The following is an 18,306-nucleotide window of genomic DNA, read 5'->3' on the forward strand; positions in this document are numbered from 1 at the left end:
TGGGCACCCCTGGTCTAGATGATTCTGCCTATAGGAGGAAATGCACATTTCTAAACTTGTGGGGAACTAGAACTACTATTTATTATTTCTCTTGCATTGAAAGACTTACGTAGTGCTGTACATTTAACATCTATCTAATGTACCTGGGGCACAAATGATTATGCATTGCCCTTGCCACAATTCCCTCCTCCTTCCTATATATTTATGAGTGGAAATGGACTATTCCAGAGAAGGTTGGGGGGAGATGAACTTGCTTCGTCCTATGTGTTTTTGGCTTTAAGAAAGAAGTGACTGTGAAACAGCAGTAAATAAGGAATACCTGTAAATTGCCAAATTTGCAGACATTTGCTATCATTTGAAAACCTGACATCATGAGGAACTCCAGCCTCTTCCCGCAGGCCACCATCTCTCCTAGTGACAGTGACTATGTTCCATTGATGATCCAAGAATGCAAGAGTCCACGTGTGGAAAGCATTTCAGTATTTGCAATGCGGGTTCCCATCCCCCCCCCACACACCCGCAAACACACCCACACAACTTTAGAAGCAGCTGCATTCTTATATTGTTAGCCTGAGCTCACACAATGCTTCCAAGTTGTTTAAAAACTTAAGAGGGGGGAATGCTGATAACATTGTTCCCTCAAGGAGACACGCCTTGGTAAGAAATGGAAGGCTTTGGGCTTTTCGTTACTTCGTGCCACATCGTATTCTGTTGCAACAGATTCTCATTAAGCGAAGGAATCAATTCACTGCAAGGAAACATTCACTGCAAGGATGAGACCAGATGCGCTAGTTGCCTGGGCAGATAATTGCTTTCATTCAGATGCACACTGAGGGTAATTGTGTAACAGATTGCCTAGGTGGGAGGCCAAGCAATCACCTGTTCATTTTTTTTTTTTTTTAATATCTTTATTAGCAATTGCAAAGTGAACATACAACCAGTAGATTTGTTGCCATGATTTTCACCTGTTCTAAGCCCGTTGTATAGAGTACATTCATCCATTTGTCATGCCATGATTTTTTATTCTGTTTGTTAAAGAATTTTTAGATCGGGGTAAGATAACAAGAAAACTGAACCTCTGTCTTCGTATAATTTTTAGATTTGTGTTCTTCATTATGTAAATGCTTTAAAAGTCTATTTAAAGAAGTCGAATATCGGATACTTGCGTGAATCGCTATGGGAATTATGGGAAAAGCCTTGAAACTAATTTTGGCTAAACCATTTGAAACACAAAGCTGTTGGAGGTGTTTCTCTTATTCTTTTTTCCTATCTTCAATCAGATTCAATCTTCTGCTCCACAGTAGCAGACTGACTAGACTACTTCTTTTGACTTGCAACAAGCCACTGGCTGAGGTTCCTACAGATATAACTTTTAAGACATATTTCTCTGTTTTATGAGGCTTTGGAGTCCAGCTCAGTACCTGGGAGACACCTGGGCGACACATTGGAACTTGATAATGACCTGATCCTCTTGGACACATGAAGGGTCACTGACTTGCTATCTCTTGGTAAACCTCTCAGACAAACTGTTTTGTGTATGTAACTTTTGGCTGGGATCTGAAGCTCTGTCTTTAATTCTCTTTGCCCATTTGGTTGAGATGCTGTATGTTAAGCACTAACACTTTTTTAACTTTCAGTGTACTATGGGGCTCTTTAAAAAAAATGCAGATGTCCAAAAAACCAAGCATAAACCGACATTTTAATTGCCAAAATGGCCAATTGCCAATTTTCAAAACTACATTTTTAGACATCTTGCAGTAAATAAGGGCCAAAAAGGTACCCAAACTGATCAGATGACCACTGGAGAGATGAAAGTATGGCTCCCCCACCCCCCCAAAGATGTAAATTTATTTATTTGATTCATTTTCTAACCCGTTCACCCCAACAAGCTCAGAACGGGTTACAGGATAACATCCAAAATATACAATTAACGGGTTACAGTTTTTTCATAGTTACAATACATTTTTTTATCCTAACTTGATCCATACTGAGACACATACCAGTATATGTTTCTTTGTAATCCACCGGCTATAGGCAGCACCTGGTATGGGAAAGCCTAGTAGAGCAGCACACAGGTATCTTAAGAAGCCTGGTGGTGGGCTAGTGAACCATAGAGAGGAGGACCCAGGCTCATAAGTTACTCTAACCACTACATTTATGGTAGAAAGTGTGAGCTATTCTATTGCCATATAGGTGACACCTGTAGCCATAAGAGCTATTGGGGTGGTAGGCAGGTTTTGGAGGGCTCACCATACATTAAAAAAGGGGTTCAGGCGAAATATGTACCTGGCACCCTTTATGTGAAGTGGGGATGTCTGTGCGGCCAGTCCATTAAGATGCTGGTCCCTCCCACGTCCAAATGGGTTTGATTTGGACATTTTGAACTCTAATGTTTTTGTATTTGAAAATGGGCCAAAAAGTTAGACATCCTAAGGACCAAGACATCCAAATAGTTCATTAAAACAAAAAAATTGGACATCTAGCGGTTTCAAAAATGAATCTTTCCCCGCCATGACTTGGACGTCTTGAGGGAAATGTTTAAAGTCGGACTTAGACACACTTTCGAAAATGCCCCTCTACATGTTGCTTCCAGTTAACTCCTTAATTTTGTGGTGATCTGCTTTGAAGTTGTTCTGCAGTCGCAAAAGGCAGAATTGAAATGTTAAATATAGGCCTAGCTCTCGTTTAAAGAAAGGGGCCAAATGGAGACGAGAAGTCTGTGGACAGAGGAGGCCCATGTGGAAAAAATGGCATAGTGTGCCTTGACCTAAGTGAGATGGGCAGGAAGGGATGAATTTGTCTAACATAAGCAAAAATGCCAAAGGCATCCCAAAGAGTCAGATTTTCTATACCAAGGCCAGACAGTGAGATTTTTCAGACAATACATCCAGGGTATAAATCTAGAATGATTTAAGTTTAAGTGTAGTTGCTTTGCAAATACATCAAAGCAGCATTAGATGCTATTGGCTTTTCTTTGGAGCCTCTGAAAAGAATACAAAGTGGAGAGCAATTTGGATAATTTTTTTGACCTGAAAATTGCCTTCTACCCAGTACTTAAAAGTATGTATTGTACATCGGTTTCAGAGCACATATACTCGCAGAACCGGGGGAAGCAGTAGGCAGGAAGGTGTGCTCAGATTTCTTCTTGCTGGTTGGACCACTTGATTTACTTCTGTAAGGCTTCTCTCATAAAAGCAGTGATCAAGATCTGATGAGTGAGAAGCATACGAGACTTAGATTATGAACTTATCCCTTACAACGCAGCTTGCCCTTTTGTTTTTCCTTTTCCTACCACCTTTTTATTTTAGCAATGTAACCCTTCCCTTTGCCCTCTTGTGTGTGTTGTAGTTATTCACAAAACTTGTCTAACTTTGTACTTGCGTTTTTGTCTGCAATAATGTTAAAATTTTAAAAATATGTAATGTTGTAAACCGCTTTGGCAATGAAAAGCGGTGTATCAAGCCTTAATAAACTTGAAACTAATGAGTGAGACTTGGCATCTCTATATAAGCTTAAAGCCAACATCCAGCCAGAATATAAAGAAGGAAGCAATATTCAAAAGATTTATGGGTGTAATTTTATGACAGGGTACCTAGGTAAAAAGCTCATAAAGGCCCCTATTGTATAGTTTGTGCCTTCATAAGATAGGCTCCCAGAACCAGCTTCAGTAATGCACAAAAGGGTCCCTTTTAAAATTCAGCATTAAAAAGCGGCCTTATTGTGCCTTTGCATGGGTCTTTCCTGCGTGCTGAAGCCATTTTTTTAGTGTAGCGGTAAAATGATGTGGTAGTTGTGTTAGTCCACTTTTAGAGGTGATATATAGAAATAAAACATAAAGGAATCTAGGTGATACTTTTTTTATTGGACTAACCTACTCTGGCTTTTACTAAACCGCGGTAGAGTTTCTTACCGCGGGCTGGTGAGGTAAATTCTAAGACGCTGACAGGAATTGAATGATCATCGGATCATTTACCACATCAGCCTGCAGTGAAAAGCTCTACCACGGTTTAGTAAAAGGAGTTCTTAATGCATTTTTTGATTAGCTTTCGAAGGCAACCCTTCTTCAGTGTAGCAGTAAAATGGCTGGTTTTGTAAAAAAATTTGTACAAATGGCTGCCCGCTAATTTTCCCATTAGTGTGTGGCAATTAGAAAAGATCAGTGCACAAGCCATCAATTTTATAGGCGATAGGGGCTTACATGCTAATCCTGTGCTAATCAGTTAGAACACAACAAGGTCCACACACTAACTGATTAGCATAGATGCACCCACTCTTTGCCTCCAGACACACCCCTCCATGAAAAATAAACCATTTTTTTACCACATGGTTTGCATGCACATATTTTGAACTTATTGCAGGATGCCTCTGTTTGCTCTGCAGTAAGGCCTTTTAAGCGGAGGTAAGCATGCTTTGATGCATACTGCTGCTTAGTAAAAGGAGCCCTACATTTTCAGCTGCTCCAAAGATAGTGTAAATATGTATGTGTCCAGTTATTTTATAAACTAGTCTTTAAGCCTGTTACATTAACGGGTGCTAGAATAGATGTGTGTGTCTGTCTGTCTTTCTGTCTCTCTCCTTGGCCGCTGTCTGTCTTTCTTTCTTTCTCTCTGTCTCTCTCTTTCCTCAGCTGTCCACCACCACCCCTTGCCTGCTCCCCCTGTCCAGCAATAGCCCTTCTCCCTTCTTTTTACCTCCCCCCTGTCCAGCAGCACCCCTTCCCTGCTCCCCCTGTCTAGCAGCAGCCCTTCTTCTTCGTTTTATCTCCCCTCTGTCCAGCAGCACCTCTTCCCTGCTCCCTAATACCTGCTCCCAAACCATCGTTTCTACCCAGCTTCCTGGTCTCTTCTGGCCCACCAGCATGGACTGCTGCCATCGCTGCTGTTCTTCATTCACATCTGCCCTCCTCTTCAAAGCAACCTGCTGAGTATCGCCGGATGGCTGTAGCAAACCTCGCAGGCAGCTCTCCACCTCGGTATCACGTTCCCTCTGACACGATCCCATACGTCAGAGGAGGGGCGGGATTGCGTCAGAGGGAACATGCTACCGAGGTGCCAGCGGGCCAGATTTTGACATGTCAAGAACTTACAGTGAGTGAGGGCGAGAGGGGGGTGTCGCCGCCGTGTTCTCCGCCTCCTTGCGTCCGTGGTCACCATTTCAAACTCCGCATGCGCAGCAGGAGCCAGAAAACTGCCACAGGCTCGTTCTACTGGCACGGAGCTACAGATCACGGACGCAGGGATCACGAAGTTTGAAGTGTGCATGTGCACTTAGGGTTTTATTATAGTAGATATCTGCATACATCACAAATTCATCTCTGCTCCTCAAACTGTGCCCCCAGAAATACCCGTACGTGCTGTTTGTAAAAAGCACACATGATCTTTCAGCGCATGTGTTTTCTATGCATGTAAGTGGCTGCACGATTTATAAAAGAATCTTTCTGCTTTACATGTAAAGAAACCTTCCTAAAATTACCTACTAACTGGGTAAAAGTGACATGAATCTGCCTTTTTTAAAATATTTGTTTTTTGGCTGCAGGTAACTTAGTCTGTACAAAGTTTATATATGGACAAGGTTACCTAAAGAAAAGGGGGTGGAGGCTGGAGGTCTGCTAAAGGTGGGCTATCAGTGAACTACACCGAGGTCAGACTAACTGGCCTGTAGAACTCAGCCACCTCCTTTCTTCTACTTTTGTGGACAGGAACCAGATCAGGATGGTTAGAATTGTTGTGGTCAGTGGAGCCACTAGAAATCCCCTTAGTTCTCTTAATACTCTTGAGTGTATTCCATATAATTATTGCTTTATTTTATCATATTGATCACTTTCTGACTAAATTTGTATGTACAAATTGGTCCTCACAAAAAGCAGCCTTAAAGTTATCTGGCTAACTTTATTCAGATACTTGGCAACTGATTTGTCCAGATTAGTTCTGTCTGGTTCATAGACAACGGCGCGAAAGACAAAGGCGCGCGCTGACAACTGAGCGCAAGACGGAGGCGCGCGATGAAGAAAATTACAGTTTTTAGGGGCTCTGACGGGGGGTTTTGTTGGGGAACCCCCCCACTTTACTTAATAGACATCGCGCCGGCGTTATGGGGGGTTGTAACCCTCCACATTTTACTGTAAACTTAACTTTTTCCCTAAAAACAGGGAAAAAGTGAAGTTTTCATTAAAATGTGGGGGGTTACAACCCCCCAAACCCCCCACAATGCCCCCACAACGCGGCGCGATGTCTATTAAGTAAAGTGGGGGGGTTCCCCCCCACGCCCCCCCCCCCCCGTCGAAGCCCTAAAAACTGTAATTTTGAGCGGCACGCTTTGCGCTCAATTGTCTGGGCGCGCCTTTGTCCCGGCGCGCTTTTGACCTGACACCGTTCTGTCTGGGTAAACGTATACAATTATCTTAATTCATCAGTGTTTTTTATTTTAAGTATAGACCTTGAAGCATGACATGAAAAGACATTTTTATAAGGTGGTGGACTTTCTCTTTCCATAACCACAGACCTCAGTCTTTTTTAAATGCCATGGCTGTAGTACATCATATCTATGTTTCCCCTCTAGGTTGCCAGAAATAGATTCTGCACTTCAGTTTGTATCTGAAATCTTACATCAGTTAGCTAATCAGAAGACCAGTATTGTAGAGGACATCCATTCAACCTTTGATGAGCTCCAGAAAACACTGAATGTGCGAAAGAGTGTGCTGCTTATGGAGCTGGAGGTGAATTATGGTCTTAAACACAAGGTAAGAAACACATTTGTGTTGTCTGAATGGGTGAATTTATGTCACTTATCTTTTTCATGTCATTTCCCATTGGATGTATAGAAAGAAAGTGTGGCCTAGTCCAGCGGTTTTCTACCCAGTCTTCCACCGAGCCAACTCGTTGTTACACTTCATGCAGATCTTTAGTAATCGCTATAAACCACTGGTCCATGGCATCCAGTTTATCTAGGATTTGTTGAAGTTGTTTGGCCACCGTCTGTTCCAGCGCTGCCTGAACCTCAGTAGTGACCTCTGCTACCCACGTGGAACTAGGTGAACTTGGAGTGGGAGAGGCCGGCACTGCTGCATCTGCCATCTTAGGGTCCAAGGCCTGCCCCTTATCCCGATCTTTCCATGTTAATTTGGTCACCATCCAACCGCAGATATTGGACGTATGAAAGCCGTGCATTTCCCAGAGCCTCGGCAAATTCACATGGGCAAAATAATAGGGGTGATGCTGTAAATGCAGGTTATTCACTGCGTGGTCCCCCGGAGCCGATGTTACTCGCGTCTTCACAGCTCCATGGCTCATCTGGAAGTCTCTTGTATAGAGATATGTATGAAAATAGCACTGGAGAACTGGGGCATTTCAGGGGGTAATCTTATGACAAGACCCTATACAAAAGGTCAAAAATTGCCTGTTTCACAAAGGCCTATGTGCCATGAAAGGGGTGGGATAATATTATATCACTAGTGTTTAAGCCCGTTACATTAACGGGTGCTAGAATATAAGGCTGTCTGTCTTTCTTTCTTTATGTCTCTCTCCCTGCTCCTGTTTCTTTCTTCCTTTCTTTCTGTCTTTCTCCCTCCTGTAATTTTTTTCTCTCTCTCCCTGGCACCCTTTGCCTGTCTGTCTTTATTTCTGTGTCTCTCTGGTCCCCTGTCTGTCTTTATTTCTGTCTGTCTCTCTCCCTAGCCTCCTTTGTCTGTCTGTATTTCTTTCTGTGTCTCCCCCCCCCCCCCACTTTCCTTTGCAGAAGCAGCAGTGCTATTTCCCTTCCCCTCCAGATCCCTGTGAAGTAGTAGCAGCATTTCCCCCCACCCACCCCCCATTCCATTCTCTCCCCCCCCCCCACTTTCCTTTGCAGAAGCAGCAGTGCTATTTCCCTTCCCCTCCAGATCCCTGTGAAGTAGTAGCAGCATTTCCCCCCACCCACCCCCCCATTCCCTTCTCTCCCCCCCCCACTTTCCTTTGCAGAAGCAGCAGCGGTATTTCTCTTTCCCTCCAGGTCCTTGCTGAAGCAGTAGCAACATTTTCCCCCACCCCCCATTCCCTTCTCTCCCCCCCACACTTTATTTTGCAGAAGCAGCTGTGATATTTCCCTTCCCCTCCAGATCTCTGAGAAGTAGTAGCAGCATTTTCCCCCACCCACCCCCCATTCCCTTCTCTCCCCTACCACCACTTTCCTTTGCAGAAGCAGCAGCGGTTTTCCCTTCCCCTCCAGGTCCCTGCTGAGTAGTAGAAACATTTTCCCCCACCCCCCATTCCCTTCTTACCTTGAGCTGCCCTGCTCCGTTCGGCCCCTCCCCCTTCCCTTCCCGTGTGCTGGCCTGCTGCGGCTGAAGGTTTTTTTTCGGCGACTCCTCCTGTTAAACCTCCCCCCCCCCCTCCCGCAACCGCTCCTGTTCAAAGCGGCCTGCTGAGGTTCGCGGCCGCTGTAACGAACCTCGCAGGCCGCTCTCCAACTCGGTAGCATGTTCCCTCTGACGCGATTGCGTCAGAGGGAACGTGCTACCACGTGGAGAGCGGCCTGCGAGGTTCGTTACAGCGGCCGCGAACCTCAGCAGGCCGCTTTGAACAGGAGCGGTAGCGGCTGTTGCAGGAGGATTGGGGGGGGGGGAATTCGTGAGCGGCGGCAGGACCATGAGGCGGGTTTGAGTTTTTCGGCTTCCCCTATCTTGGGAAACCGCCGTGCCGAACTGAGCTGCGCGTGGGGCCGTAGTAAGCGCGGGGCATGCTGCAGTCTTGGCGGCCACGGACATACGGATCACGGAAGCACGCCGATAAGACTGCGCATGCGCCGCCTACGGTTTTATTATATAGATGACTTCAGAAATAATTGAATGTAACGCTTGTTGTCACAATGCCTAGAACAACTGTCAAAAGAAAAAGAAAAAAATTGCTACCCAGAACCAGCCACAATAGCATATACATAATCTCACACACATTTTACATCTGCTTCGAGGATGGTGTAAATTTGTGTATGTACTCCCAGTATGTGTTATATATAATGTGTGCAGTGCCTCACAACTCCACTTTGGCTCTGCCCCCCCCCCCCTCTCAAGTAAGCAGAGATCATGCTTTCTGTACTTTGGTTTGTTGGTTGAGTGTGTGTTGGTTTGTTTGGAGGAGTGTGTGGCGCAGTGGTTGGATCTACAGCCTCAGCACCCTGGGGTTGGGGGTTCAAACCCCGCGCTGCTCCTTGTGACCCTGGGCAAATCACTCAGTCCTCCATAGCCCCAGGTACGTTAGATAGATTGTGAGCCCACCGGGACAGAGAGGGAAAATGCTTGAGTACCTGATTGTAAAAACCGCTTAGATAACTTTGATAGGCGGTATATAAAAATCTAAATGAAACTTGAAAAACTTGGTTTGTTTTTTCTGATTTTTCTGTACAATTCTCCCAAGAGAGCTCAGAACGGTTTACATTAATTTATTCAGGTACTTGAGCATTTTTTCCCGACTGCCCCAGTGGGCTCACAATCTAATGTACCTTATGTACCTTATGTATAGATACCTCTATGCAGTTTCATTAGAGTCTTTTCTGCATGTAACTAAACAAAAACATGCTTTATGCAAGAGAGAGGTTTCATACAATTAGCTCCTTGTTGTTTAAGAAAAGTACATATTTATTCTTATTTTCACTCTCCTTCCACATTCTCTCACACTCATAATGCTGCAGTCACTTCTATTTCCAACACTCCATCTAAACTTTTGTTTATAAAACTTGTCTGGTTTATTAGAAACACATGCTGGAAAATATACTTTCCCTCAGTTAAATATTTCTGGATTGTCTCATTACCTTTGGGAAAAACATGACTTGTTGAATTTCTAATTAGGTGTTATCTGTCATTATGTGTGGAGCTGTTGAATAACCAGCTGTTTCTCCTCAGGTTCTTCAGACACAACTGGACACTTTAATGGAAGGGCAGGAAAGTATCAAGAGCTGTAGTAACTTCACTGCTCAGGCACTTAATCACGGCACGGAAACGGAAGTCCTGCTGGTTAAAAAGCAAATGAGTGACAGACTAAACGAACTAGCCGAGCGTGATTTTCCTATTCAGCCTCGTGAGAATGACCAGTTGGACTTCATAGTGGAAACCGAGGGGCTCAAGAAGTCCATTCATAACCTTGGCACTATCTTAACTACAAACGCTGTGGCTTCTGAAACGGTTGCCACAGGGGAGGGACTGAGGCAGACTGTCATTGGGCAGCCCATGTCGGTTACCATAACTACCAAGGACAAGGATGGAGAGCTCTGCAAATCAGGGAATGCCTACATCACTGCTGAACTGAGTACCCCTGAAGGTAGCGTAGCAGATGGGGAAATACTGGACAATAAAAATGGTACCTATGAATACTTGTATACCATTCAAAAAGATGGGGAATTCACTCTCTCTCTGAGACTCTACGATCAGCATATAAAAGGTAGCCCATTTAGACTTAAGTTGATCAAATCAACAGATGTGTCCCCTACTACAGAAGGAGTGAAGAGACGTGTTAAGTCTCCGGGGAGCGGCCATGTGAAACAGAAGGCTATAAAAAGACCAGCTAGCATGTACAGCACTGGGAAAAGGAAAGAAAACCCCATTGAAGATGATTTGATCTTTAGAGTAGGTATGGAGCATGTCTTCTAACGATCAATGTTAACTTGGTTTATTCCTGTCCTGACACTGACCAGGTTCAACGTTTCGGTGCTGCCAACAAAACACGTCAATACATTGCATGTGGGTTTTCTTCTAATTGTAAACAACAAGACCTATACCATGCCGTTGCCTGTCCAGGCAATAATGAGTCTTCTCGGGTCCCAGGTACACCTTTTTGCTCTGGACATACCTAGTCACAGAAAACAGAGATACCAGATGACCTGTAGCTAGGTACTTTTTCACTCGCACAGCTGCAGCCCAGGATTCCTAACTCAAAGCTGTGTGGAAAAGTGTTACATAAGGGCAGCTGTGAAGAGTGTTGTAGTGAGGTGAAACTATGGTCCTTGGCTTTCTTTCCATTGCCACTTGATGGTCTGTTCCTTTGTTTTTATATTTTACTGACTACGAGCAGGCGTGGGAAAGCATGCAGCAGAGTAGTCCTGGAGAGGGAGTAGACCCTGTGGGCCTGATTCTATAAATGACACCTAAGACATACTGTAGAGCAGGGGTGTCAAAATCCCTCCTCAAGGGCCGCAATCCAGTCTGGTTTTCAGGATTTCCCCAATGAATATGCGTGAGATCTATTAGCATACAATGAAAGCAGTGCATGCAAATACATCTCATGCATATTTATTAGGGAAATCCTGAAAACCCAACTGGATTGCGGCCCTCGAGGAGGGACTTTGTCACCCCTGCTGTAGAGGAACGTGGCGCATAGTGCCCTTCAATCTTCAGTTAATGCCATTTATAGAATTGCACCTAGGAGCACCTAAATTCTTTTCACCCCACCTCAAATTGCCATGCACTTTTTAGGTGGCTAAATTTAGAAGCCTAGTGAAACTAAGGCCCAGATTCTGTATAGGCACTTTATCGGTGGCCGCCTAAAAAGCAGCTGCCAATCACGTGTCAATCACACAATGGCACCCTATAGAGAATCACGCCTCCGCGAAAGATAGGCACCAGAAATGTAGGCCAAGGTTTTCCGGGCCTACATTTCCAGTGCCTCTATTTGTCATGAATCGCACCTATGTAGGCACTTTATGCCCCTTAATGCCACTTCTGGCATTAGCCTAAAGCGCCTACGTAGCCATGATTCTGATGCATATTTAGGCACCAGTAGGCACTTTAATGGTGCCAGTTTTTGCCGTTTTAAATGGCGTTTGTTAACTAACTTAGGTGCCAGTAGGGCATTGTTTCTAGAATTTCCCCCCTAAGAGCATAAATTTATGCACTCAACTATACTAAATTTCAGAGGTCAATTTCAGAGCTTAAACCAGTAAGATATCGAGCCCTTATGTCAGTTCCATTAAGAGAGTCTTGACCAGCCAGTTGAGTTGGCAGTAGTGGCTGGATGCAGCTCCTCAGTTGCTACTTTCTAACTGCAGTTTTGCAGGGTAAGGCATCTGCTGACCTTATGTTGAGAGCCTCATGACCAGAGTTGTCTTGAGCATTCCTGGGAAATGAAACCAACTCTGCCAGTAAAATCAGGTTAAAACTTGAGTGTTTTACTTAGCTGTTGAAAATTGAGAATATCCCTTACTCATCCCTTCCCCCAATTAATCATATATCTGTATCAGCTGTTGTGATCTCTAGATGATTTAACAAGAGGGTCTTGGAGTAAAATAACCAACATTCCAGGGCAAATCAGCATCCACAGGCCTTTCACAACTTTGAACCCATGAAGAGAAACACCAGTGGCTATAACCTAGCTGGCGAAACTCAAAGTTTAAAATAACAGCACAACTGATTTAATGTTAATTCTATGTTAATTCTTGGTTGGGAGGGGATCCGTATTTTGGTTTGAGGTATATGGAGAGTGAAGAGGAAGATGGTGCTGAGTGATGGCAGCACATTAAAAAGGAGGGAGGGAGATACAAAGATAAGAAGCATCTGAAGAGAATTGTTGAGGTGGCTCTCAAAGGAGGGAGCAGGGAACAAGAAATGCAGAACCAAGCAATGGTGGCATCAGAAGGGAGAGAGGAAAGTTGCATGAGTGGGAGATACAGAACCAAGTAGCAGTGACATCAAAAGGGAGGGAGAGTGAGCAAAAAATGCAGAAGAACCAAGCAGTAATGGCATCGGAAGGGAGAGTAGGCGAGAGATGCAGAGCCTTGCAGTTGTGGTATCAGGGAGAGATGTCTCAGAAGACGTATCATTGGGAGTGAGGATGAGTAGGACACAAATCGAAAGTGCAGCTCTCAAAGGGATAAATGGCAGGTTGTAAAAAGTGAAGACAAACGGCATCAGGAGGAAGGCAGAGTGCATGAAAGAGGAGGGAAGGCACAAGATGCAGAGCTGAGAGGTAGCATTGGGAGTCAGTGGCATAGTTGGGGGGGTGGTCTGCCCCTACCCCCATACCTCTAGTTGAAGAAGTTGTTCGCAGCAGTCAACAACATGCGTTTCACGACCCCTGTCATCTCTCCCGCTGACGTCTTTCTGGGTGCCGCGCATAGGAAATGACATGAGAGGGAGAGCCGACATTGACCGCCAGGAGCAGCAATTTCAACTAGAGGTACAGGAGAAGAGAGGGAGGGCGCATGGCAGGTGGGGGAGGGGCGCCACCGCCCTCGCTACGCCACTGTTGGGAGTGGATAGAAAATAAAGAGGAGCTGTATGAGCTGTCATACATTTCTATAGTGCTGTATGAGCTATGTCATACAGCACTATAGAAATGATAGTGTAAATAGTAGTCATGTCAGCTTTGGGAGGGAGGATGAGTGGGAGACAGCTGAGTAACACCTCTTAACACCAACCCTGAAATTGAGGGGGAGCTGTGGGAGCTTCAGTATTTCTGATTGTTTAAGAGTGTAAGTGCTGCTATAATTTGCTCTAGGCCTCTGGCTGCCGCTAGCCCTGTCTGCTGTTAGGTGCCAAATGAGGCTTTGGCAGGTGGCATTAGTCTCTTGGAGAAGAGGAAGATTGAGGTGCAAAATGCTGAATCTGCAGGGCTTCGTTTAGCATGCGTTTACCCTCTTTGCAGGAAAGAGATTCCAGTGACAAGAGTTTTGATTTTCGGTCAATATAAGTAAGTTTTGTGAAACAAAAGGAAGAGTTTTTCATATACCGTGTTTCCCCGAAAATAAGATCTACCTTGAAAATAAGCCCTAGCATGATTTTCAGGGTAGGTCTTAATATAAGCCCTACCCTTCAAAATAATCCCTAGTTGCAGCAGCAGCACTTCCACCCCCCCCCCCCATTCCCTCCCCCCACTGACTCTTCCATCTCTCCCTCGCCAACTGCGAGACCGAAATACCTTGTAACAAATGCAACATCGGCAACTATCTAGACAGGCTGCTTCACAGCCTTCTCTTGCCCGGGCATTCCTCTGCTGCATCACTGATGATGTCATCATCAACGCGGCACACAAACGCCCCGACGAGAGAAGGTGCAAGGATAGAAGCTGCAAGGGTTCTGCTGCACAAGGGATGGGAGGGAGGGATAGAAGCTGCAAGGGTTCTGCTGCACAAGGGATGGGAGGGAGGATAGAAAGATACTGCACATGTGGGAGAGAGATTATCGTTGTACATGAAAAAAAATAAGACCTACCCCAAAAATAAGACCTAATGCCTTTTTTAGGCTCAAAATTAATATAAGACAATGTCTTATTTTTGGGGAAACACAGTAGTATCTCTTACAAAAAGGGGTGCTGGCCTGTATTTCTTCTGTAGCATTTCTGCTGTATAGTCAGTGCTTATGACCTGCTGAAGTTTTGTAGCTTACAGTCCTGGGGCCCTTGGTGTTTGCATTGGTGGCTGACAGCATGGAGAATAATATGTCATTATAACATAAATTTTATATGCATTTGCAACCAAATTCAGGTACTAAAGGAAGAAATAAAGGGGAGTTTACAAATCTGCAAGGAGTGGCTGCATCTACCAATGGAAAGATATTAATAGCGGACAGTAACAACCAGTGTGTACAGGTAGGTGTAGTGTTTTTTAGAAGGCCTGGTTTTCTCTCAAGGGACAGTTTTCAAAGGAAGGTCTCGGAGAATCTTTGGCTTTACAGTCCAAATGTTTTTCATTTTTGTAAAGCTTTCCATGTCATTGACCTGATTTTTTTTATTTTTTTTTATTCAAGAGTTGTTCCATCTTTTTTTCTTTGGGGGAGCGATGTCGGTAGTGCACCATTGACACAGGAAAAAATGCTAAATGTTTTGGGTAAAAAAAAAATGGCACACGACATGAGAAACCTCTTTGACCTTTCATGTTGATTCAAATGAATGTACATCTCTGGAATCTGACATGCTTTTGTTTGGTGACTGGTTTTCCTTTGGACACATACAGTGGCAGTGTGTGTGTGTATTTCAAAAATGTTCACCTTCTGAACAGACTCCATAATTCAGAATGGAGCAGGGTACCCTTGCATGTGATGACTTTCGAAAGAAATAGAAATCTTGCTACATGTGAAAAAAATTTTTTCTCATAGATATTTTCTACTGATGGCCAGTTCAAAAGTCGGTTTGGCATTCGAGGGCGGTCTCCTGGACAGCTGCAGCGTCCGACAGGAGTAGCTGTGCACCCAGGTGGTGATATTATCATCGCAGATTACGATAACAAGTGGGTTAGCATCTTCTCGCCCGACGGGAAGTTCAAGGTAAAAATAATAAGTAGATAAAATGAACAATTTGTGTTTTCTTCAGTATTATTTTTATGTTCTGTGTTTGAGATTATGGGGGCTGTTTAGCAAAAGTTCATTATTCAGGTATTTGTGATTATCCCAGGACAAACAGGCAGGTATTCTCACCAATGGGTGACATGATCCAACGGAGCCCCGATGCGGATGCCTCACAAGCAGTCTTGCTTGAAGAAACTCGAAGTTTCGAGTCGCCCGCACCACGCATGCGCGAGTGCCTTCCCGCCCAGCGCAGGGCACGTCTCCTCAGTTCTTACTTTTCCGCGGAGCCGAGAAATCCATCTTTGACTCTCTGCGTGGAGTATTTTCACTTGTGCCTTCTTAAGTTCGCGGTTTTGCATTTTTTGCCATCAATTTAAGCGATGGTGAAAAACACATGTGTTTGTGCAAACCTATGCTTGAGGTTCAGTCTGTTATGCTGTTTTATGTCTATTAATTAATTTAAAATTTCTTTAATCTTTATTATTATATGAAGATGCACTGCAGGGTGATTCCCTCTGGTGGTGGTGCACCGCAACTAGCTCTGGGTCGGCAGGGAAGGTGGCTCGTGGCACGTGTTAGGGTCCCCTGGCAGTAGCCGCGTCACTTTACCCAGATCTGAGGGAAATGACCACCTTCACACTCTCCCCTGGGGAGGGGGGTGCATGAAGAGAGACGGGGCCCATTGCTCCCGGTGCAACTGTCATCCGGGTCGGATTGTCCTCAGTGCGCCTTAACTGTGGTGCACCGCTGGGTGGGGAGGCCCGCATTGAGCACCAGGGGTCCGCGGCAATGTAGTTGACCCACCCAACCCATCTTGAAACATGGACCAAGGAGTCTAACGCTAATCCTGTTAACTTGTTTCATGTTATGTATCATCTCCTTCTGATTTCTGAATTGTCTTCCCTCTAATGGGGTCTGATGCAGCTGAATAATTATGTTGCTTATTGTATAATTTTTGTAACATTATAATGTGTGAAAATGACTATCTCTGCCCTTCTCTTCAACTGCCAACTCCAGACTCCGTCCTTTCTTCCTTGCTGCACCGTTTGCTTGGAACAAGTTGTCTGAATCCCTACAGCGGGCTCAGTCTCTGGCAGTGTTCAAGGCCCAGTTAAAAGCTCACCTCTTTGAGACTGCTTTCAGCTCCTAACTCCTCTCACCTTGGGTTCTGCATCCCCAACCCTATATGTCATGTCTGTCCAAGTTAGATTGAAAGCTCTTTCGAGCAGGGACCTTCTATAAAAGTCAAAATGTACAGTGCTGTATACACCTTTCAGCACTATATAAGTGATAAGTAGTATTAGTGGACTGATCATTGGAGGAACAATAAGGCAGTGCCCAAGGACCCACAGCAGTTAGGGGCCCATTATAGTTTAATTACTTTTGATAAGTGGTTAGGGACCCAGGTCACTGTCAGTCCACCCCTGGTTTAGAATAGAGGTATGCATTGCATAATGTCATTCTGGGCAAAGTTCATTCACGTTAACGTCCATGGTGCCAAGGCCACCGGCGCTGCTCTCTTGCCTTCCACATCCAAGATGAATGGCACCGCTGTCCATCCCATTCTGCCTCCCCCCCCACAAACTGGCACTTTACTTACCATACGCAAGCTGGTGCTGAAAGAGGCTGACGTCGCTGTTCTACGCTGGGCTGGTGCAGGGCCTTGAGCATCTCCCCACACCAGCCCAGTACAGAACGGTGGCAGCAGCCTCTTTCAGTACCGGCATGCGTATGATAAGTAAGGTGCCGGGAGGAGGTGGGCAGTAGCATTGTTCATCTTGAGTGCGGAAGGGAGGAGAGCAGCGTTATTGACCTTGGGGGGGGAGGATTTATAGTGGAGGAGAGCAGCGCTAACATATTACAATTAATAAATTTTAAAAATATATTTTTTTCTACCTTTTTGTTTCTCTTTTCTCTGTTTCTTTCCTTAGCTCTCATTCCAGGGTCTCCAGTCATTTTGATATTTCTTCTTTCTCTTTGTCAATTACGAAGAAAGACTGGGCAAACTGCAGCTCTATACCCTAGAGGAGCGCAGGGAAAGGGGTGACATGATTGAGACATTTAAGTACGTCACGGGTCGTGTCGAGGTGGAAAACGATATATTCTTTCCCAAGGGACCCTCGGTCACAAGGGGGCACCCACTCAAACTCAGAGGAGGGAAATTTAGTGGTGACACCAGGAAGTATTTCTTCACAGAAAGGGTGGTAGATCACTGGAACAGACTTCCGGTGCAGGTGATCAAGGCCACCAGCGTGCTCGACTTTAAGAATAAATGGGACATCCACGTGGGATCCCTACGAGGGTCGAGTTAAGGAACTAGGTCATTAGCATTCAGACTTTATGGGGTGGGTCAATAGAGTGGGCAGACTTGATGGGCTGTGGCCCTTTTCTGCCGTCATCTTTCTATGTTTCTATTACATTACATTAGTGAATTCTATTCTGCTCATACCTTGCAGTTCTAGGGGATTACAAAAGAAGCTAACTGGACATTTCCAGGAAAATTACAGTTTAGGAATTAGGATTACAAAGAAGATAACTGGACATTTCCAAGGGATTTGCAATTTAGGGAGCTGTATACATGGTTGATACTTTGGAGAGAAAATTATCCACCTTTCATCCCTAACCTTATTCTCCCTTCACATTCAGCACCTGTCCTCTCAGTGACCCTATCTTTCCCCTATATTCAGCATTTCTTCTCTGTGTCCCTGTACCTATCCCTCCGCTTATTCAGCTTGTCACCTCTCCCTTCCCCTACTTCCACACTCCCCACTCTGGGCTGAGTGTCTCTAGTCTCTCCCCCTCCACAGACTGGCATCACTCTCGCCTGCCACTGATTCAGCATCTATTCCCCTCATGATCCAGTCTCTCTCTTCCCTCCACTTACCCTGGGCTCCAATATCTTTCTCTCTCTGTTTCTTCAACTCATCCCTTTAGGTCTAGCATAATCTTTCACTTTTTCTTCCACAAATCTCACTATCTTCCCTCTGCCTCAACCCCACCCCCTTACATGTCCCAGGATATGTCTCCCTTCCCCTAACAGGTCCAGTATCCCTCTGTTCCTCTGC

General features: G+C 44.9%; 1 protein-coding gene across 6 annotated transcripts in view; it reads left to right on the plus strand.

Annotated features, from left to right (window-relative positions):
* TRIM2 (tripartite motif containing 2) overlaps positions 1-18,306 on the plus strand; it is a 214,163-nt gene that overhangs the window by 164,993 nt on the left and 30,864 nt on the right. For all 6 annotated transcript variants that reach the window (XM_033940845.1, XM_033940856.1, XM_033940863.1 and 3 more), the window contains 4 exons: positions 6,559-6,739; positions 9,872-10,595; positions 14,443-14,546; positions 15,053-15,220. In XM_033940845.1, the coding sequence (XP_033796736.1) occupies positions 6,559-6,739; positions 9,872-10,595; positions 14,443-14,546; positions 15,053-15,220 (1,177 nt within the window). The remainder of the gene's footprint in view (positions 1-6,558; positions 6,740-9,871; positions 10,596-14,442; positions 14,547-15,052; positions 15,221-18,306) is intronic.

The sequence above is a fragment of the Geotrypetes seraphini genome, chromosome 1 (genome assembly GCF_902459505.1).
Source record: "Geotrypetes seraphini chromosome 1, aGeoSer1.1, whole genome shotgun sequence".
NCBI classification, from domain to species: Eukaryota; Metazoa; Chordata; class Amphibia; order Gymnophiona; family Dermophiidae; genus Geotrypetes; species Geotrypetes seraphini.